The following is a 22437-nucleotide window of genomic DNA, read 5'->3' as shown; positions in this document are numbered from 1 at the left end:
CGATGCAGGGCTTGAACTCATGAGCCATGAGATCATGACCTGAGCTGAAGTCGGACGCTCAACTGACTGAGCCACCCAGGCGCCCTGCTTTATTCATTTTTAACTACCGTATACATATTCTGCATTTTGTTTGTACATTTCCTAGTGTACAGACATTCAGGGTTTTGCTTGTTTTGGTTTGGTTTGGTTTTAGTTTTTTTATTTTATAAACAAGGCTCTTGAGTGAATATCTTTATATATGTCTCTTCATATACACATGCATGAGTTTCTTTAGGGTTGGCCCAGAACTATAGTTTCTGGTCAGAATGAATTCCTACTTTCAGCTTTGTAGACAGTGCTAAATTGCTGTCCAAAGAGGCAGTAATGATTTACCTTTCTACCATGAGCATATAGGTGCACCTATTTCCCCATTATAATCAATGCATGGTGTTTATGGACTTAAACATGTTTGTTGGTTAGATGGGTGTGAAATGGTATCTTGCAACTCTTAGTTTTCATGTGACCGACTGCCAGGGAACCAAAACTGATTTTACTTTTTTGTCGGCCATCTGTTTCATCTGTGACTTGCCTTTTCAGACCTGCTGCACAGATTTATGATGACTGGTTTATCTTTTTCTTGTTGAATGTAGAAATTTGGTCTGTATTCTTAATAACAATCCTTTGTCTGTTGTATGTGTTGAAAATATATTTTCTCAGACCACTGTGAGACTTTTAATGTATGATGTCTGCATAGAATTTTACATTTTTTATGTAACTCAGTGTATTAATCTATTGTTTTTAAGATTTGTACTTTCTGGGGTGCCTGGGTGGCTCAGTCACTTAAGCATCTGACTCGACTTCAATTTAAAATTTTTCCAACACCATGGTCTAGTGGTTCTTTGCATTAAATTAGTCTACTCCCTCTAGGGCACTTGGGTGGCTCAGTCAGGTAAGCGTCTGACTTCAGCCCCAGTCATGATCTCATGGTTCATGAGTTCGAGCCCCGCATCAAGCTCTGTGCTGACAGTGAGGAGCCTGCTTGGGGTTTTCTCTCTCTCTCCCCTCTCTGTCTGTCTCTCCCACTCTCTCTCTCTCTCTCAAAGCTAATAAATAAACTTAAAAAAAGATTTGTACTTTATGAAGAATATGTACATATCTTCCAGAGTTTTATTCTAATATTTTAAGTTTGTTTTTTCACATTTTTGACTTTAATACATCTGAATTTTTATGTTGTGTCTAGTGTTAGGTAGTGCTCTATTTTTTTTTAATTTATTTTTCCCATGTGGAGAACGAGTTGCCCGTCATTTTTGAATTATCAGTCCTTTCCTTGATCTTTGTGATATCAGCTCTATTATTATATGTTACATGTTGGATTCTCCTATGTGCTTATTTCTTTGGGGGAGAATTCTGTCCTTAACTATTTATTCATTTTTCTGTCTCTGGGCCAGTAGAACACTTTGAGTAGGTCTATCTGGCCTTCTCCCCTTAAAGCTATTTCAATACAATAAACATAATAACATTTTTATATGTAGATTTAGTTCGCCCAACTACATTATTGTTCTGTAGGAAAAATATATTCAATATATTTTTGAGAATTACATATGTACCTTCTTTTGCCTTTAACACACTAAATTTTTTAATGAAGCATTGCAGAAAAAATAATAAAATTCAAAATATAGCTGAAATTTACTAAAATATATATTGGCTTTTTATAATTGCAAGTTAATAAAGCAGAGAGATATACAGTTTGGGGATGATTTGAGACCATTAGGTTAGATCTAATGGTAAAAAAAAAATCACATTTTGTGTTTGCAAGAATATCATACAAAATCCATAATAAAATTGTGAAAATCCCTGAGTTTTAAAGTATATAGAAATATAGGTGGGAGAATGGTTTCAAAAACTGCTTGCAGAGTAATGATTTCATACTGAGGGGCAGCTGCAAGGCAGATATTTAAATTCTCATGTTCTATGGTCTACCATGTGGTTTCTTTCTTTCAGGCACACATTCCTTCCTTCTGGTTCAATGAAGATCATTGAGACCCGTGTTTCAGATAGTGGGATGTATCTTTGCGTTGCCACAAATATTGCTGGGAACGTGACTCAGTCTGTTAAATTAAATGTCCATGGTGAGTTTTGAAATGAGGGCATGTAATATCTTTGTACAGGCCACAGGGAAACTCATCATACCAGTTTCTTTGATAGTTAATCTCCAGATTGTTTATAGAGTAATTAGAGAAAATTTTTCTAAAATTGGAGACTTGTCATTTTCTTTCATTTACTCTGGAAAGTTTATCTGCCACTTGTAAACAACTTTCCCCCGTTTCCTCAAATGAACAGTATTAAAGGTTAGGTTCTCAATTTTACTGAATGTCCACAGTCACTTATGGCGACTATTAATACACAGTAAAAAAAAAAATGTGTTTAGACTTATGGCTTTTTAGAAGTGAATGTGAGTTATCAAAGAAGAATTTACTAGTATTTATATGGTCATTTTCAATATTCAAAGAACTCAGCAACTGAAAACATTCTGCTTCCTGGGACTCTAACTTTTTAAAAACTTTCTAGTTAATCTGTTTGATTACCTCAATTTACCATGGTCTGTCCAAATATTTGTTTATTCAACACATGCTTACTGCGTATATACTCTATCACGCATTTGTATAGGTAGGTCAGGTATTCAAATATCAGAAAAATATTTTCTTACATGGTATTGATCTGATTTCATTGTCAGATCAATCACTGTAATAGCATCCTGTTAACCATGGGATTTGAGATAGAATTCTGTAATTCACAAACTCTAGGTTATCTTGGGCATATTACGTAACCTCTCTTACCTTTAGTTTTCTCTATCATAAAATGATGATAACAATCCTAACAAAATTATAAGGTTATCATAAGTGACAACCTTTACAATGTATTGGTTAAATATTAAGTTAACAAAAAAAGGACAGAGGAATGGGGCTTTTGAGGGATGTAAATTCTAATTGTATAACTAGAACATTTATTGTATAATGTAAGTCAACTTGATTCTACAGTGTGTAACGCATGTACATGGAAGCCAGTTGTTACAGGGGAGTGGGAGACACGCTGGTCCTTGTCTCACGGAGTCAAAGAATGAATCTCGGGGACAACAGAGAGTGAACAAAGTGATAGAGTTTATGGAGGGCAAATATAAAGCTCTCAAGAGTGAGAGGGGTCCTGACCAGGTAGCTGCTGAAGATTTCTGTCCGTGACTTTTATTGGGACCTTATCAGAATGTTTGTGAGACTTCATGCTTGGCACCTAGCTCAGGGAGGTCTGGAACAGGTTCGTCTCATCCTCTTTTTTCCCAAACTGCTGCTGCTGTCGCTTTCTCAGCCTCCCGGCTGAAGCTATACAGCCTGTCTCCCTGAGGGTCCTTATCTCTCCCTGCTTAAAGTCAACTGTTTCCCTATTTGCATGAATATTGGCAATGTTTCTGATAAATTATCTCATTTAAATTTCTAAAGGAAGGCACTGTAAAGACAAGAAATAGAGACTCGGTTTTGATGTTCTTCTCTGAAATTAGCAAAGGCTTTTATGAGAAACTTTTTTTGTTTTTTAAATGAGAAACTTTTCTTCCTATCTGGCTAAACCTTCCACAAAGAGAACAAAAAGTAGGAGTACCTGAAGAGAAATGCTTTTTCTTTTACTTTCTTAAATTATAGAAATCATCTAGATTGCCTTTTGAGGGAGTTTTAAACTTCAAGTTATTTATAAATTAAAGGAAACCTAACATTTTTAAATACTTGCTTTTTCCTCAAGTCTGGCATGAGGGGTTTCAGATTTATTATTTCCCATAATCCTTGCAGTGTACTGGTATTGATTAGGTTATTTGGCCTGGATTATTAAGGAAACAAGCCTCAGGAAATTTACTGACTTGCTCTAGATCACACAGCTAGTAAGTGGCCTGAGCCTGGGTCCAAATCCTGAGATCGTTCCACTTTTTCATTCTGCCTCTTGGTAAAGAGTTCTCATTTAAAGTGAGAAAAGGAAAGAATTTGTTTAAAATTGGATTATAGGGGCGCCTGGGTGGCTCAGTCAGTTGAGCGTCAGACTTGGGCTCGAGTCATGATCAGGTCATGGTCTCGGGGTTCATGGGTTCGGGCCACATGTCGAGCTGTGCTGATAGCTTGGAGCCTGGAGCCTGCTTCAGGTTCTGTGTCTCCCTCTCTCTGCTCTTCCCCTTCTCTCTCTCTCTCTCTCTCTCTCTCTCTCTCAAAAAATAAACATTAAAAACATTTTTAATTGGATTATTAATCCTCATTTGTTTCTAGTTCCTCCAAAGATACAGCGTGGCCCTAAACTAATCAAAGTCCAAGTTGGTCAAAGAGTGGACATTCCGTGCAATGCTCAAGGGACACCTCTTCCTGTAATCACCTGGTTTAAAGGTGGAAGTGCCATGCTGGTTGATGGAGGGCAGCATATTAGCAGTTCAGATGGAACTTTAAGCATCAACCAAGCCATGCTCTCTGACGCCGGCATATACACATGTGTTGCTACTAACATAGCAGGCAGTGATGAATCGGAAATAACCCTACATGTCCAAGGTGATTTGGGGCATAAGAAAATATAAGTATGGTGGGGGTGGGGAGTGGGGAAAAACCCCTGGAGTCTATACAAAATATATAATCTTGGAGAGTCGTGGATCACTTTTGGAAGATTTCTATACCTTTTATGACTCGAGTTAACTTTGAAAGGAGAACCATTCTAGAAAGAAGTGAAACCATACTGTTACTAAACCTGCATCCATTTTTGTATGTTTATTTTTGAAAATGAAGTTGCCATGGATGATGTCAATAATGGAAACAATCCTAGATAAGTACCCCACCCACTATTTTTGGTTTGGGAGAAATTGTGAAGAGTGAGTTGGAGTAGGATTTCACCTCATCCTGTTAGCATGCACTCAATGTTGATCCCTAAAAATCTAGATCTGCTGTTTCCCCTAATGATGTTGGCTTTGTGTTGAGGCTTTAAAGATAAATATTTATTCCTTCAAACAACAAATATTTATCAAGCTCCTGCCAGGTGTCTGTCATATCGTAGGCAATGAGGAGAAAGTAGTGAGAAAAGCAAAGCACCAGCTGTCATAAGCTGTTCTGTGCATCGGCAGAAAGCAAGCAAATAAGCAAGACATACAGATAGTGAGAAGTGCTAAGTAGAAAATTAGAATAGGGTGATGCTCCCAGCAATTGACTACTTTAGATGCATTGTCAGGTAGAACTTCTCTGAAGAGTGAGATCTGTTGACTAGGGAGAACCAGCCATATGGAAATTAAGGGGAAGAGCATTCCTGGCAGAGAGAATGATAGTGGAAAGGCAAGAAGGAAAGATAAGGAGGTATTGTATTTAGCATAGTACTTAGTACTTCATAACTGCCCCATTGCAATTTGGGATGGATGGCTAGCACACTGGTGGAGAGCTTATCCAGTTCGCCCATTGATTCAGCAGACTTTATTGAGTGCTTATGTTTATGGTTCAATGGGAAAGATAGACATTTAAAAGATAATCTCATGCACAAAAATTGGTTAATGCTGTCATGAAATGGTAGATCTATAAGAGTTTTTAAAGAAAGACAAATCAAAGAAGGCTTTCAAGGATTGGGGCATGCAAGTTGAGATTTGAAGAAGGAGTAGAAGCTTATTAGGTGATGGGCAAAGATACAGTGGGGTGGGGTGGAGTGGTGAGAGCCTTCTAGGAGAAGGATGTCGAATGTGAAGAAGAGGAAATACGACATTTTGGATATACTGTCATAAATCAATACATCAATCAGTAAAGGCCAGATGGCCCATTTCAGACTGAGTGTTGAGTGATATGTGGTAAAGCTGGACACACAGTCATGGGCCAGATTATCCAAGATCTAGGAACCTAGATTATGGAGTTTAGACTTTATTTTGTATGCAGTGAAAAGATTCAGAGGGGTTGTTACTGGGAAATGATGTGTCGGGTGTGGATTTTATTTTTTTTTTTATTTTTTATTTTTATTTTTTAAAAAAAAATTTTTTTTAATGTTTATTTATTTTTGAGACAGAGAGAGACAGAGCATGAATGGGGGAGGGTCAGAGAGAGGGAGACACAGAATCTGAAACAGGCTCCAGGCTCTGAGCTGTCAGCACAGAGCCCGACGCGGGGCTCGAACCCACGGACTGCGAGATCATGACCTGAGCCGAAGTCGGCCGCTTAACCGACAGAGCCACCCAGGCGCCCCTCGGGTGTGGATTTTAAAAGATCACTCCTTGGGGGAGAGAATGGTTTGTCTAGAGAAGGTGACGAGAAGCAGCTGGGGGCTACAGAAGTAGCTCAGGCAAAAGATGATGGTAGCTGGACTGGGGGAAAGAAGCCAGTGGACTCAATAATTAGAAGAGGAAATCATCAGGGATGGTGACTGATTGGATATAGGGAGCGAAGGAGATAGAGGACTCAAGAAAGACTCCCAAATTTCTTCATGGATAGTGAGGGTGTTCAGGGAGATTGGATTCACTGATACGGTGTACTGAAGGAAGAACAGGTGTGAAACTTTATCCTGCAGGTAAAATGAATACAAGTAATGATTTTCATCAGGGAAGCCCCAAATGAGATTTGCGGTTCAGAGAGAGTATTCTGAGGACTCTGTAGATTATGAATCCAAAGGGGAACACATTTGAAAAAAAAGGATTCCTGTAAGAAGTCTATTGAAGTAATTTTGGCAAGAGAAGTGAGGGTTTGAAATCAGCAGTGACCTTAAGGATAGAGGAAGATACAGATATGTGATGAACATATGGCACTATATGATTGATTGGATGTGGAGGTCAAGAGTAAGGGAGGGAAACATAAGAAAAATGGATGAAGCATGACACCTTAACTGAGGGAATAAAGGAAACACCAGAGAATTGTGGGAAGCACAAAATGATACATTTGGACAGTGGGGACATTTTGAGTTTTAGATCCCTAGGTCACATTGAGGTAGAAATGTCTGGCAGCTAGAAATTTGTGTCCTATTTAAAAGAGGAATCCGGAAAGATAGCAGTTCACCAATGTAGTTGGTTGATGATGCCTCAGGAGAGTTTGATATTGCTTAAGGAAAGCCTGTGATAATGCATTTATGTTTCTAATAGAACCACCTACACTGGAAGATCTAGAACCTCCATATAACACTCCATTCCAAGAAAGAGTGGCCAACCAACGCATTGCATTTCCATGTCCTGCAAAAGGTATGTAGTACTTGGACATATGGGCACTGGCATAAAGTTATATTATATCAGATTTCTCTATTGAACCCAAAACATCATTATAAAAAGATGCATTTGTTGGCCCTTGCTATAACATTTGGGCATAATGACAATCCCTCTTTTGTTTTATTTTTTTAATCTCTCTTTTAAATAACAGCTCATTGAATAGGTATTTTTCCCCAACATACACTTTATTTGCTTCAGTGGAAGGACCTGTTATTCCAAACTTGTCTTATCTAGTATCTTTCCCATTTAGTTCATGCTACTTCCTGTTACTTCTGACAGGATTTGTCTTTAAAATGTGGGAGCCAGAGGAGTGTCTTGGTGGCTCAGTTGGTTAAGTGTCCAACTTTGGCTCAGGTCATGATCTCATGGTTCATGGGTTCAAGCCCCACATTGGACTCTGTGCTGACAGCTCAGAGCCTGAAGCCTGCTTTGGATTCTGTGTCTCACTCTTTCTCTGCCCCTCCCTTGCTTGCACTCTGTCTCTCTCTGTTTCAAAAATAAAAATAAACATTAAAAATTTTTAAAAATAATAAAGTAGCTAGATACCATATCATTATCTTTTACAACAAATTTCATCTTGGCCATGATTGTTCTACCATTTACCATTTAGAAGTTAAAGATAATACTTCTTTTGCTTGTTCATTTAGTTTTTCATTTATTAGCTTCACAAATATCCACTAAGTCTGAAACCCATAAAGGAATGAGCGGGATGTAAAGAAATGAGGAAATGATTATACTCCTTTTTTCTTTGGCAACATAGACAACTGCAGACCATCAGTTCACCTTCTCTTTCTCATCAGTCAGCCTTTTACTATCAGCACAACAAAATAGGCCAATCTTTTTGTTTTATTTTTTCTCATAAATATAACTTTCACAGTTACACAGTTACTTTTGTAAGTCCTTTAGCATTAATGGCACATTTTATAGATTCTGCCATTTTTTTGTTCTTGTCTTGGATTATATGCCATTATTTTAATATTTTTATTACCCATTAATGTAAGATTATTAATAATGTGTAATCATATTAATTTAATGTTCTTTTTTATATTTTTATAGATATTAAGTAAATTTTAAAAGTACTTAGAATAGTACCTGATACCTTGTTTGTTAAATAAATATATTCTTAATACAAAATTAATGTTTGTCTATTACCAATATGTGCTTTGGGCTCAATTATGTACTTCAGAATGGTTTTATCAGTTTTACTCATGAGCACATCACTTCCATTTACCCTTTTGTCATAAATAAATCTAGGAAATCAGTCCTCTCTGCTTTCCCAACTTTCTTTTCAATATAAGAAGTCAAGAATTGTTCTACTGTCCTATGTTTAGCAGCATGAGATCATCAGATATGTGTAGATAGTAGATTGCTCATCTCTACTATGTCAGGCCTATTTAAAATGTGAATTATAGGGGCACCTGGGTGGCTCAGTTGGTTAAGCATCCGACTTCAGTTCAGGTCATGAATTCATGTTTCATGAGTTTGAGCCCCGTGTTGGGCTCTGTGCTGACAGCTTGGAGCCTGGAGCCTGTTTTGGATTCCGTGCCTTCCTCTTTCTCTGTTCCTCCTCCACTTGAGCTCGCTCGCACTCTCTCTCTCTCTCTTTCTCTCTCTCTTTCTAAAAAAATAAAGATCAAAAAAAATTTTTAGGGGTGCCTGGGTGGCTCAGTTGGTTAAGCGTCCGACTTCAGCTCAGGTCATGATCTCATGGTTCGTGGGTTAAATTTTTTTTAATGTGAAATTATAAAGCATCGCTTCTGCATATCATCTATGCATTCTATTTGGTTGGGCAATTTTTATGTCGTATTCCTGTGATAGTCTCTTGCTTTCTGTTCTTCATTTGTTTTCATCCCTGAACTCTCCCATTTGATTAATATAGTTTTTTCCCCCACTAATGATCATGAACTTACTCAAGAAAGTGTTTTGGTTTGCTTACTGTCTTCTGAATATCTTGATATAAACAACTTGCTCAAACTCTACACTAGAGACCATAGGTCTCTTAAGACTGATCAGGAATTAGAGGCCTTAAATACCAATCTCTTTGCTATTTCATGCCAGGAGAAATATCTTGAAAGTAGCATAGTGCCTTAGTGTACAAATTATAGTCATAACAAAATTTTTATTTCTCCTAAATATATTTGATATGTTGTAATGATTCCTAATTTTATTTAAAATGTCACAAAGCTTTTTTTTCTTATTTAGGTACCCCCAAACCAACCATCAAATGGATATGGAATGGTAGAGAGCTGACAGGCAGAGAGCCTGGGATTTCTATCTTGGAAGATGGTGCATTGTTGGTCATTGCTTCTGTTACACCCTTTGACAGTGGGGAGTACATCTGTGTGGCAGTCAATGAAGCTGGAACCACAGAAAAAAAATATAACCTCAAAGTCCATGGTAAACATAGAAAAATCATACAATTGAATATGTGACATTTTCAAATTCTTATATATGTTATTCTCTTAATGTATTATTATTTAATATTAATGTGAATAGAATGTTATCAAACAGAAAACTGAAAATCTGATTGCACTGATTAATTGATTGATGGATTGATTTAAAATTTCATGAAATTTTTTTATTGTGACTTTATTCAAAATTCAAATGGTAGAATAGTCAGAAGCCTCATGGCCTAAGCTATCTACTTATCCTCCCTAGGGGCAAAGAAATTTATTAGCTTTGTATACATGTATGAGTGTTTGTGTGTGTGTGTATTTTCCCAGAGATATTTTATGCATAACAAGAAAATATGAATATATATTTTATCCTCTGGGTTTTTTTTGTATAAAAAGGTAAACATATAGGAGAATACTGTATACATGGCTCTACACTTGTCTATTTTACTAACATATCTATCTTGGGGACTTTTCAATATTCCTAACCCTTATTTATATCTACATAGCATCCCACCATATGACTGTGCCATGATTTCCTTAACCTTCATCTATTAATGATGAACATATAGGTGCAACCAATTGTTTGTTAGTATAAGTAGCACTTCACTGAAATACTTGTACATTTGTCATTTTGCAGCAGTCACAAGTTATGTTCATTTTAAAATTTCATTGACGCATCTGAGTGGCTCAGTCAGTTGAGTGTCTAACTCTTGATTTCCACTCTGATCATGATACCAGGGTCATGGGATCAAGCCTTGCATTAGGCTCCACATGGAAACTGCTTGAGATTCATTCTCTCTCTCTCTCTCTCTCCGCCCCCCCCCCCCCCCCGGCCTCTCTCCCCTGCTCACACACTGTCTCTAGAATACATACATACATAGCAATTTCATGGATATTGGCTTTCATAGACACGGGGCAGTATACACTTCCATCAGCGAAGTAGTGAGTCCCACATGACTTCATTAAGACCCTAGCAGTTTGCATTTTCAGTGGTATGTGGACTAACTAGGTTTTCCCTAAATGTATCCTAAGTTTTATCTTCACTATAAAACTCTGAACTGACAGAGTAAAAATTTAATAAGGGTTACTATATATTGGTTGAGATATTTCACTTTATGTTAAGGCATGTGCTTAAATTATGACCAGCCTTTCTTAGCTATCACGTATCTCAGAATTTGCTTTCTAAAGGCCTGTGTAAAGAAACTTTATAAGTAATATTTGTTATAAAATTGTCTAGCCATGGCTTCTCTCTTTTTGCAGTTCCTCCAGTAATTAAAGATAAAGAACAAGTAACAAATGTATCTGTGTTCGTCAATCACCTGGCCAATCTCTTTTGTGAAGTTGAAGGTACTCCTTCTCCTGTCATTATGTGGTACAAAGATGACGTCCAGGTAAATGAAGACATCAAAATATGCATAACTCATTGCATCCGTCTCTGAAATAAACCATTCAGATGTGACTTTCTCATTAATAGTGATATAAAACTTTTACATCAATTCTTAATTATGCATTTGTATTAGGATTGGAAATAACACTGACCATTTTGGCCTTTGAAGGTGACTGAAAGCAGCAGTATTCAGATCACGAACAATGGAAAGATATTAAAGCTCTTTAGAGCCACTCCAGAGGATGCAGGAAGATATTCCTGCAAAGCAGTTAATATTGCAGGCACTTCTCAGAAGTATTTTAACATCGATGTGCTAGGTAAGGGAAATGGTCTTTTTTTTTTTTTTTTTTTTTTTAATTTATTTTTGGGACAGAGAGAGACAGAACATGAACGGGGGAGGGACAGAGAAAGAGGGAGACACAGAATCGGAAACAGGCTCCAGGCTCTGAGCCATCAGCCCAGAGCCCGACGCGGGGCTCGAACTCACGGACCGTGAGATCGTGACCTGGCTGAAGTCGGACGCTCAACCGACTGCGCCACCCAGGCGCCCCAGAAATGGTCTTTTTAAAAAACTACAGTTTTCAGGAACACCTGGGTGGCTCAGTGGGTTAAGAGTCTGACTCTTGCTTTTGGCTCAGGTCATGATCTCACGGTTCATGAGTTCGAGTTGTGCACTGGGCTCTGCGCTGATAGTGCCAAGCCAGCTTAAGATTCTCTCTTTCCTTCTCTCTCTGCCCCTCCCCTGCTTGTGCTCGCTGTCTCTCGCTCAAAATAAATAAATAAACTTAAAAAAAATACTACAGTTTTCAGATGCATTTCTTATAATTGGATGGAGCTGACAGTGTGAAAGAGCAAAGAGATTAGAAAGAAATTGATAAGAGAAATGTAATTTGTTTTGGTCTGCCATTATTTTGTCTTTGATCTGGTTAACCAGAGTCATATGCTATAGAATGTTTTAAGCTATTGATTATCATACAGAGATGTCTGTGGATGTCTGGTACTGTATTACACATAAAATAGTAAATTACTGCTCTTGTCAATTTCTCCTGCTAGGCAGGCAGGAAATTCTCTGGGAAATAACTATACAGGACGATGCAGAGTAAAACTCATTAATGTCGTCGACATCCGAAGCTGCTAGGTTGTAACTGGAACTGGAGGAGATAGCAAATGCTCCTTTCCCTGCATTCTAATTAACTCATAACTAAATCACCTCTGCCCTGATTCTAATTGAGAGGGGAAAATTCTGAGTGCGGGTAGAGGAATTGGGATATAAATTGGGTTATGAGGCATTTATAAAATTTTAATGGTAATCATAAATTTAAAGTTTTGTAATTTTAGCTTGTGAAATTGTATTTTCCAATTAAAGTTTACTTTGTGATAAAATGAATTCCTCCCTTTTCAGTGTTTTGTTCATCAAAATGGGCATATGTTTGTCAGTCTGGGGTGGAAATGAAGTCTGGGAATGATGCTGCATTCAAATTGCCATTTTTAAACTGCTTTAGCATGAAAATAATCCCTCTCATTAGTCTTCTCAGAGCCTGAAGTACTTTGCATTTCCTCTACCAAATTTATCCTTATATGTAAGCACAGACTATAACAAACACACTAAGTAATCTTTCCTATCATTAGTCTCATTGCTGTTATTTCTCTCAGCACTCATTTACTTTAAATTCTATGTGCTGATGACTCCCCAAATTTTTATTTCCAGCTCAGACTTCTCTGGATCTTAGAATATATATCTTATCTTCTCCACAGTGTCTTGAATGTCTTAGTGGCATATCAAACAGAAAGGTCAATGAGTATCTGTTCTGCTCATCTTCAGCAATGCCCATCACAGCACCCCATCCACCAGCTTGCCTCTGCTAGAACCTGGCACTCATCCTTTCTCCCTCCTCCTCCCCAACTTAATAAATCTACCTACACCCTGTTAAGTCTACTTCCTAATCCAATGTTAAACTATCTACTTCCTTTCATTTTTAACTGTGAAAGTATCATCATTTATAAGCCGAATTAAAGTAGCCTCTGAACTGCTCCGCTTCCTCCACTCTTTGCCGCTGAAATCCAGTCTTCATTCCCTAGCCAATGTGATCTCCGAACACAAATCTGATCACACCCCTTCTCTATCGAGAGAGCTACTTTGGTGGCTGGTCATTGCTCTGAAGATGAAGACCAAACATCTTAACATGATATGAAGGGAGAGGATTTCAAAGTCCAGGAAGTGTACAGGAATTCTTCAATATTTTGATAATTCTGAGAATAAAAACTAGCATAGTCTTTTTCATAGTATGTCCCCTATCCAGGCGTAGCCTAGGGGCCCTTTAAAAGAAACAAGGGTAATATACATTAAATAGCACTATGTTGTAATATGTCAGTTTTGAACCTTATAAGATTAATATTCATTATGTCATTCATTTTCTAAAATGTACAGCAGTAGTAAATTGCATTTTATGAGCTTCACGGCTCACTTATATTCCAAACTCTTTTTGCATATGGGTTTACTTCTCCTCAAAATGAATTAGTTCTAATCAACCATAATTCTTGCAGGTAATTGTCCTGCTAGAAATTTTTTTATGAATGTGTTCCAATATTTAAATTTAACATTTGGGTGGGTCTACAGATGCAATATGAAGGTATTTTATGTGATATTTTATTTGTAATATTAAAATCTTACTGAAATACTATAGAAATCATTAATAATCTGCTCTCCCTCCCCCCATTCGTTTTTGCTAAATCATAGATTTTCATGATAAAATGTCTTTGTTCAAGTTCCTCCCACCATAATAGGTGCCAGCTCCCCAAATGAAGTCTCTGTTGTCCTCAACCATGACACCACTCTCGAATGCCAAGTCAAAGGCACTCCCTTCCCCGTTATTCACTGGTTCAAAGATGGCAAGTGAGTACCATGTCTCTATTTGTTGCAAGGGTCCAGTTGATAGAAAATAGATGTGGAAATCCATGTGGATTTTCTCCCTTTTAATTATTTTAACCACATAAATATTATTAAATGAACATGAAGGAAAACAATATTGTTGAACGATGTTCTCAGAGTCTTGTAATACCTTTCATTCTTGTGATTTATAAGACTATAAATGCTGGGAATTTATTTTAGAAACATAGAGGAACTCAAGTTTATTGGACACTAAATATTCTGCCCATAGGCTCAGAATAAAAAATGAAAAATGCAAGATCCAAATGCAGAGAAAACTTTGCTTTTACATGAGATTGTTTGAATTATGAGAAAAGAAAATTTATGACAATAAGATGAATACTCAAGCTAGCTCTATAAATGGACAAAAGGAAGCAATCACAAAAGAGCAATTAGATATTTCCCAGACTTCAAGTTCAAGGGCTACTGAGGTTTGCTTACACTGATATGGCAGTATTGATTCATATTGTTCGTGAGAGCTTATTTCTCACAGCCTAGTCTCAATTTGAGTATCATTATGGTTTCTGAGAGCAGGTGTCTAAGGCTTAAGTAGCAAAGAGTAAAGATTTGCATTGAATAAAATAAAGGGTTGTATGCAAACTTTTAATAAATCAGTAAAATTGGCAACATAGAAAAATGTATGGAGGATATAACCAGGCAATTTAAAAATATTCAGTTAAGCAATAGCTGTATTAAACGATACTCTAGAGAGTATGCTGAGTGAAATAAGTCGGGGAAAGACTATACCATATGATTTCATGCATATGTGGAACTTAAGAAACAAAACAAATGAGGGGTGCTTGGGTGGCTCAGGCCATTAAACGTCCGACTTCAGCTCAGGTCATGATCTCATAGCTCGTGAGTTTGAGCCCTGCGTTGGGCTCTATGCTGACAGCTCAGAGTCAGGAGCCTGCTTTGGATTTTGTGTCTTCCTCTCTCTTTGTCCCTCCCCCACTCACAGTCTGTCTCTCTCTCAAAAATTAATAAACATTAAAAAAAAAGAAACAAAACAGGTGAGCAGAGCGGGGAGAAAGAGAGGCAAACCATAAGGCAGACTCTTAACAATAGAGAACAAACTGAAGGTTGCTGGAGGGGAGATGGGCAGGAGGATGGGTTAAATGGTGATGGGTATGGAGGAGGGCACTTTTGATGAGCACTGGGTGTTGTATGTAAGTGCTGAATCCATAAATCCTACACATGAAACAAATATTACACTGTATATTAACTAACTAGAGTTTAAATTAAAACTTGGAAGAAAAAAAGATGCTCACTATCAATAATTTGGAGAATGTAAACAAGAAAACATGAATTTTGCTTTTCACAGGTCAGATTGGCAAAACAAATAAATAAAGGTTCAAACAATGCCAAATGTTGGCGAGAGTGTGGTAAATAGATTAGTACTCTGAAAGGCAATTTGTTGATATCTATTCAAGTTTGAAGGCCCATATGCTGTAATGTAGCAAATACACTTTCAGGTTCTAGGAGAGGGAAACATTCATGCACATCCACATGAGAGCAGGTACGACAATAGGTAATATTCCCTGCAACACTGTGGTGGCAGAAAAGTGGAAACTGCTTAATATTTAATATTAGGAGATGAGTAGATAACTTACAGCATAGTCATATTTTGAAACACTGTGCAGCAATTAAAAAGAGTAAGATCAAGCTATAGATATCAAAAATATCTCTACAGCTATTGTCAGGTAAAAAGAGAAAGTAGAAAGAACAAAGCAATACCATTTACATGTAAGAACTAGATTCTTTTGGGAAGACATTTAAGCGTGAAAATGTTTAGAAAAAAAAAAACGTGAAAAAATGCAAACCAAACTTACAAAGGTGAGATGTCTAGAGAGAAGACTCACATTAGGGGTAATAAATCAAGCAGACCTTTTCTTATTATAATACTTCCTTTTTTGTTTATTTAAATTTTCATATTCCTTGCATAATTAATCAATAAAAGTTTTAAAGTTACTTAAATTTGAGTAACATTATCAAGTATTCACTTTTTAAAAACAGTTAAAATGCATTAAACTAAGGTACTTTATTCTCTCAGCTTTTGAGAGCTTCCTACAAAGTGACATGCCAAGAAATCGTAAAGGATGCTACCACAGAACATTAAATGTGTTTCCATTTAATTCTGTAGTCTGATGAGGCTTCTAATCCAGCAGTGCATCTAGTTATTTATCATGGGCTAAATCACTGCAGATTTTTTAAAAACTAGCTATGGGTCTTCCTGAAAGAAGATCAGTGGATTTTAAAGGTATGAATTTTAGGGGGTGCCTGGGTGGCTCAGTTGTTTAAGCATCCGACTTTGACTCAGGTCGTGATCTCCTGGTTTGTGGGTTCAAACCCTGCATTGGGCTCTGTTCTGACAGCTCAGAGCCTGGAGCCTGCTTCAGATTCTGTCTCTACCTGTCTCTCTGCCCCTCCCCCACTCTCTCTCTCTCTTTCTCTCTCTCTCTCTCTCTTTCTGTCTCTCTCAAAAATAAATATACATTAAAAAAAAGGTATGAATCTTAGGATATTATAGACTTTACGTGATGTTTCAATTACATAAAGCTGCTGCCAGTTATGTAAAGTGAGCATTGTATAGTATTCAATAAATGACTGTATAGTAGGAAAAGACTTCCTTAACAACTATATATGAGTTGCTTTTGACATAAATATATTTAAGTACTTGTGATTATAAAAACGTTCATATTTACTACAGTATCTACTTTTTTTTTTTTTTTAATTTTTTTTTCAACGTTTATTTATTTTTGGGACAGAGAGACAGAGCATGAACGGGGGAGGGACAGAGAGAGAGGGAGACACAGAATCGGAAACAGGCTCCAGGCTCTGAGCCATCAGCCCAGAGCCTGACGCGGGGCTCGAACTCACGGACCGTGAGATCGTGACCTGGCTGAAGTCGGACGCTTAACCGACTGCGCCACCCAGGCACCCCTACAGTATCTACTTTTTAGAAAAGCTGGCAGGATCATTGCCTTTAATAAGTAATAACCATTCTATTGTGAATACTTTTCCAGGTATTATAATGATATTGGTTTAAAACTAATATTCCTTGGCCTCAAGCTCCTATACTCTTAGTTTTACTTTACTAAATGATGATAGAAATTTTGGCTATGAAAACAAATAAAAAAGGTGAAGAAGAAAAAGGAGGAGGAGAAGGAGGGGGAAGAATGGAAGAAACAATGAAACACTACCAGGTTTCTATTAATACTTAACAAATAAGTTTGAAATGAGGGAACTTTTCATCTCAAAGTAATCATTATCTAACTTTCATTAATGAAAATAATGAATAATAATGCTTTAATTCCATTTTTCTGAATAAGAGTACTAATATCATTGTTTATTTTTTTTAGATTCATAGAGAAAAAAACTTTGTTTCATATTTTTAATCTCCTAGGACTTAATGATTTTTGTTGTTATTAATAAGAGAGGAAACATAGGAAAATAAAAATGGACCCATGGAATGAAATTTATTTTTTCTAGGCCTTTATTTTTGGGAGATCCTAATATTGAACTTCTAGACAGAGGACAAGTTTTACATTTAAAGAATGCACGAAGAAGTGACAAGGGTCGCTACCAGTGTGCTGTATCTAATGCAGCTGGCAAACAAGCCAAGGACATAAAACTGACGGTCTATAGTAAGTGTGATTTTCGTATGCTTGTTTTGTTATTATCAATTCCCACTATTATTGAAAATCAGGGTTTAATGTTAACTGTTCTTTTATTCAATGCTGAATAATTTGGACTGCAACTTACATTAGAGGAAAGATCCTAGTTTCTGTGTTCTAGACTAGAACATTGCATCCAATTTTAATGTATTTTGTCATTACATCTGGATTTCTTTGAGAGGTCTAGTGATTTTCCAATGATGTCACTCAAGACATCTGTCGTTTCCTGATTGATTAATATATAATAAGTCAAATGTCTAAATCCTTAAAAGACTTTAAAAAGAAAACCCAGAAACCTCTAAAAAGAACTGAGATACATGAATGAAGCCAATGGTATGCAAACCATTCAGTTGTTCTGTTTTCAAACCATCTTGGTCTTTATTCTGACCACAGGGTAATATTTTAAATGCCTTATGTTTGTGCCACCATTTTCTTCCAGCTAAGTCCCTACCAGAGGATTCAGCCCTCATTTCACTAAAAATCTCAATATTCCCTGAGGCAAGTGAATTCCAAGGTCATTTAATATTTTTTACACACATAAACATTAGGTTGCAGGCACAGCAAATTACCCAGTAATTCAATAGGCCAGTCATGCTTATTACTGTACTGATTTCTGTCTCTCCACAGTGTATGACACTCAAAAGTGTAGATACTTCAGGAATATCACCTCTTTGCAGGATCTTCCCAAGCCAGTCAGTCATGCAGTCACTATTATATTGTCCAAGTTTATTTTCTTCATAATACATATCACTGTCTGATAGGTTATTGCTTAATTATGGATTTATTTACCTATCTGCTACACTTCGTAAGAGGAAAGCTACACTTCGTAAGAGCATGGCCTAGTTTTGCATGTTCCCTATTTTAATGTCTGATACGTGGTAGCTCTCAAGAAATGTTTGCTAATAAATGAATGAATGGTCTAGTGATATACTGTCCAATATGGTAACCATTAGCCACATGAAGCTGTTGAGCACTGGAAATATGGCTAGTTCAAAATGAGATAAGCTGTTAAGTATAAAATATAGGTCAGATAGCAAAGACTTAATTTGAAAATATAATGTAAGATATCTGATAATTTTACATTGATTATATCTAAAATGATTATATATATAATATATTATATATAATATTAAGTATATATATATAAATAGCTAAATTATATATTATATATATTATATTTAATATATAAATAATATATAAATATTTTTATATATTTTAGTATATTATTTGTGTATATTTTAATATTATCAATATTTATATATATTTAATATATAAATAATATAAATATTTATATATTATATATATAATAGTTTAATATATTATTAAAACTAATTTCCTCTGTTTTTAATTCTTTTGGTGTGGCTACTAGAAAAATTTTTATTATGTAGATGGTTAGCATTATATTTCTATTGGACAGCACTGATCTAATCATTGCTAAGAACTTGGGCTTCTGGGACAGGCGGACTTGGGTTGAGATCCAATTTCCGTCACTCACTAGCATTATGACTTTGGACAAATTGCCTACCCTCTGATCTTCAGTTTCCTCATCTGTAAAATGGGGATAATAATAGCACCTATTTAATAGTGTTATTGTGAGGATCAAAAGCTAGATACCTTACTGGGTCACCTGGCTTATACTGAGAGTTTAATAATGTTATTCATTTTTCATTATTTCCTTAGTGATTGTATTGGCTTACTAGCTTGACTTCTATATAACTTCACTGGATTGCAAATTTCCCTTTTTCAATGTTAGTGTCTTTATATAAAGTTTGAGTAGCTCTCTTGAATCAAAGAGATTTTATTTAATGCATGCTTTTAAATCATTTCTACCTATAAATAGAAGCCTTGGAAGAATCTAATCATGAAAAGACATGTCCTCCAAAAAAAAAAAAAGAGTAACATTACTGAAAGATTGCCGGTCATGAATCCAAGTTAAACATAAGTATTATTGCCACCATTGGCCTCTTACCAGAACCAGACATTCAAATAATAGGTGCAAAATTTCCCCTAAGCTTTTGAGTGGTCTTCTCTACATTGTTGTATCGTTGCCAGTGTCTATGATGCATACATTTTGGTGATTCTGTAAGACACCTATTTCCCAAGGACTTGGGTTCTTTTATTTCAGATCGTCTTGTGCAGCCTATATAATGCCTTCAGGCACCCAGAAGAGAGGGATCTATAATGATTAAAATTTCTAGGATTGTCTGAGATTAAAGGTATTATGACATTGTGAAGTTTTGATTATTATAACTCAGGAAATAATGCATCTCCTTTCTAGTATGCTTGGCTGCACCTCCAAGTGGGTAACCTTAAGCTTATTTTATTTCACTTATGAAAATGCTTTTTATTCCTAAGAATGAATGAAACAGATGCCATAGTTGGGCTAACTGTCAGGAAAATTTATGTAGATTTCAGATTGAGAATGTGTTTTGTATGACATTTGATTCATTTGTTTTCCTTATTTACATACCAACATGAGGACAAAACAGCTGATGCACTTGAAAGGCAGAAATGCACATTGTGCCCGAATAAGGAAAGAAATAGAGGCAGAATAAGAGTGAAAAATAAAAGATGGAGCGGGGGGGGGGGGGGGGGGGGGTGGCAGAGAGGGAGGGGAAAGATGTGAAAAAAGGAAGGAAATAAAAGAGCTTTTAATGTCCCAGGGGGAGATTGTGCAAATTCATAGCTATTAATTCTGAGGCAAAGATTTTTTTTTTTTTTTTTTTTAAATTTTTTCCCAACGTTTTTTATTTATTTTTGGGACAGGGAGAGACAGAGCATGAACGGGGGAGGGGCAGAGAGAGAGGGAGACACAGAATCGGAAACAGGCTCCAGGCTCCGAGCCATCAGCCCAGAGCCTGACGCGGGGCTCGAACTCACGGACCGCGAGATCGTGACCTGGCTGAAGTCGGACGCTTAACCGACTGCGCCACCCAGGCGCCCCTGAGGCAAAGATTTTTAACTTGAGGTCCATGTTTGAGTTTAAGAAGTCTAAGTGCTTCCCCAAAGTGTGTGTAAGTCTTTGAATGTATATGTGCAGTGCATTTTAATGTGCAGTGTGTTTATTACCTTTATCTGTAACAACCTTCGTCAAACAGAAATAAGGTCCCAGAAAAGTATATATAAATTAAATTGAAATAGGAAGTGACATTTATTTGGCAAATTTAAGCAGTAGATGGTGTGTTGTTCTGATGTCAATTAGAAATGTTCTTTGAGTAATTTTTCTCAACTTCAAAAATGCAGATATTTTCCCATACAAATGATATTCCTTTGTAAAACATTCATGGTGGATAGGGACTTATTTGAACATATGTTCTTTCATTAATGTGTCATCCAACTAATTAGGCTAGCCAGCTGATTTAGGCACTTTGAACCAAAAGTTTGATATATGTTTACAGATTAACATATGACATAAGTAGTCTCAAAGCAAAATTAAAATTTTAAATCTGAATAAAATGCTCTTCCTTAAGGTTTCAAAATGGTGGCTTGAATTTGTATTCATTAATTATCTATAGCAAGACTTGGCAAACCTTTTTTATAAAGGGCAAGATAGTAAATATTTTAGGTTTTGCAGACCATGAGACAAAGTCAAAGATACTATGTAGGTATTTATATATCAAGATAGAAATAAATTTCTACTAATTATCTATTGATAAAATTCTTTTTTTGAATAATTTTTAAAATTATAAAATTTTTTGTCATACAAGTCTACAGATTGGATTAATGGAATTCTTTGGAGGGAAGGGGTAATATTTTAAGTGGAGGTCAAAATTAGTGATCCCTCTCACTAAAATTGATTGCAAATGTTCATGTTAATGTCAATGTTGTTCTATAATGAGATTTTATGTATTTCCTCTTGGAAAATGTTTTTGCATGTAGACATACTGTCAAATACTGACATCAGTTCACAAACATATTATTTTAAATGACCATACTCATTGTTTGGAAAGCATTTATAGAATTCTCTTATATTCTTTTGATAATTGACTTCTAGCATGCTGTATCGCAGACTGAATAATTAAAGGTTCATTCTCAGAGATAAATGAAGTTTGAACATGGAAATTTCCTTTGTATTTTTATCAAGGTCTAACAGACATTGCTGAAACTGAAATTTGAGCTCAGAAAATATATCCAGGGCAAATTTGTAGGGCAATGGAGATCTCAGTTTTGTTTGACAGCATGGGAAATGTATAAATGTCGCTTGACATAATTGTGATTCAGACAGAATGACTACCATAGTATAAGTTTTGCACTTAAGTGCTGTTTTGATCTGGTAATTTTAGGTTGAATTCATTAAGAAACATTAGCAAATTTGTAGCAAAAACCAATTTCCAAAATCAGTCAACAGTATTCAGTAATAGTGTTCGAGGACAGTTCTTTTCATTCAGAAAAAATAGTCTCAGCACTGAGCTCAAAAAATTAAAATATAAGTTTAGCACCATTAAGGCGCTGAACTGCTCAATGGTAGACAAGTCTTTATATTCAGCTTCTACTTATAACAAAAAATTCATGGAACTGATGATGTTTAAGTCCATAAGAGCAAATAAAATATACCATTGACACTTCTGATTCCAGAACATATGAATATTTTACACAGAGTGCTTGCTGGTAAGTAACACAAGGAATACAGACTTTTAAAACCTTGTATTTTAATAAGCTTTATAAATTTGTCTAAGCCTTTTCCTGCTACCATCAGTTGTACCATATCTTAGCAGATTCCACTTCAGGTTGGAGTTAGTGGGGTTTTTTGGTTTTTTTTTTAAGACTTCTTTGAAAATATTTTTTGTCTGTAGTTGTTCCATGCAGACTATTCTTAGAGACTAATTCTTAGTTTCTTC

General features: G+C 36.2%; 1 protein-coding gene across 3 annotated transcripts in view; it reads left to right on the top strand.

The window, feature by feature from the left end:
• HMCN1 (hemicentin 1) overlaps positions 1–22437 on the top strand; it is a 470876-nt gene that overhangs the window by 250932 nt on the left and 197507 nt on the right. For all 3 annotated transcript variants that reach the window (XM_060643679.3, XM_060643685.3, XM_060643687.2), the window contains 8 exons: positions 1981–2108; positions 4278–4550; positions 7094–7189; positions 9416–9610; positions 10870–11000; positions 11166–11313; positions 13763–13889; positions 17415–17569. In XM_060643679.3, the coding sequence (XP_060499662.1) occupies positions 1981–2108; positions 4278–4550; positions 7094–7189; positions 9416–9610; positions 10870–11000; positions 11166–11313; positions 13763–13889; positions 17415–17569 (1253 nt within the window). The remainder of the gene's footprint in view (positions 1–1980; positions 2109–4277; positions 4551–7093; positions 7190–9415; positions 9611–10869; positions 11001–11165; positions 11314–13762; positions 13890–17414; positions 17570–22437) is intronic.

Source organism: Panthera onca, chromosome F1 (genome assembly GCF_046562875.1).
Source record: "Panthera onca isolate mPanOnc1 chromosome F1, mPanOnc1 haplotype 2, whole genome shotgun sequence".
NCBI lineage: Eukaryota > Metazoa > Chordata > Mammalia > Carnivora > Felidae > Panthera > Panthera onca.
The sequence above is the reverse complement of the archived record's forward strand: the minus strand, read 5'-3'. Positions and strand labels throughout refer to the sequence as shown.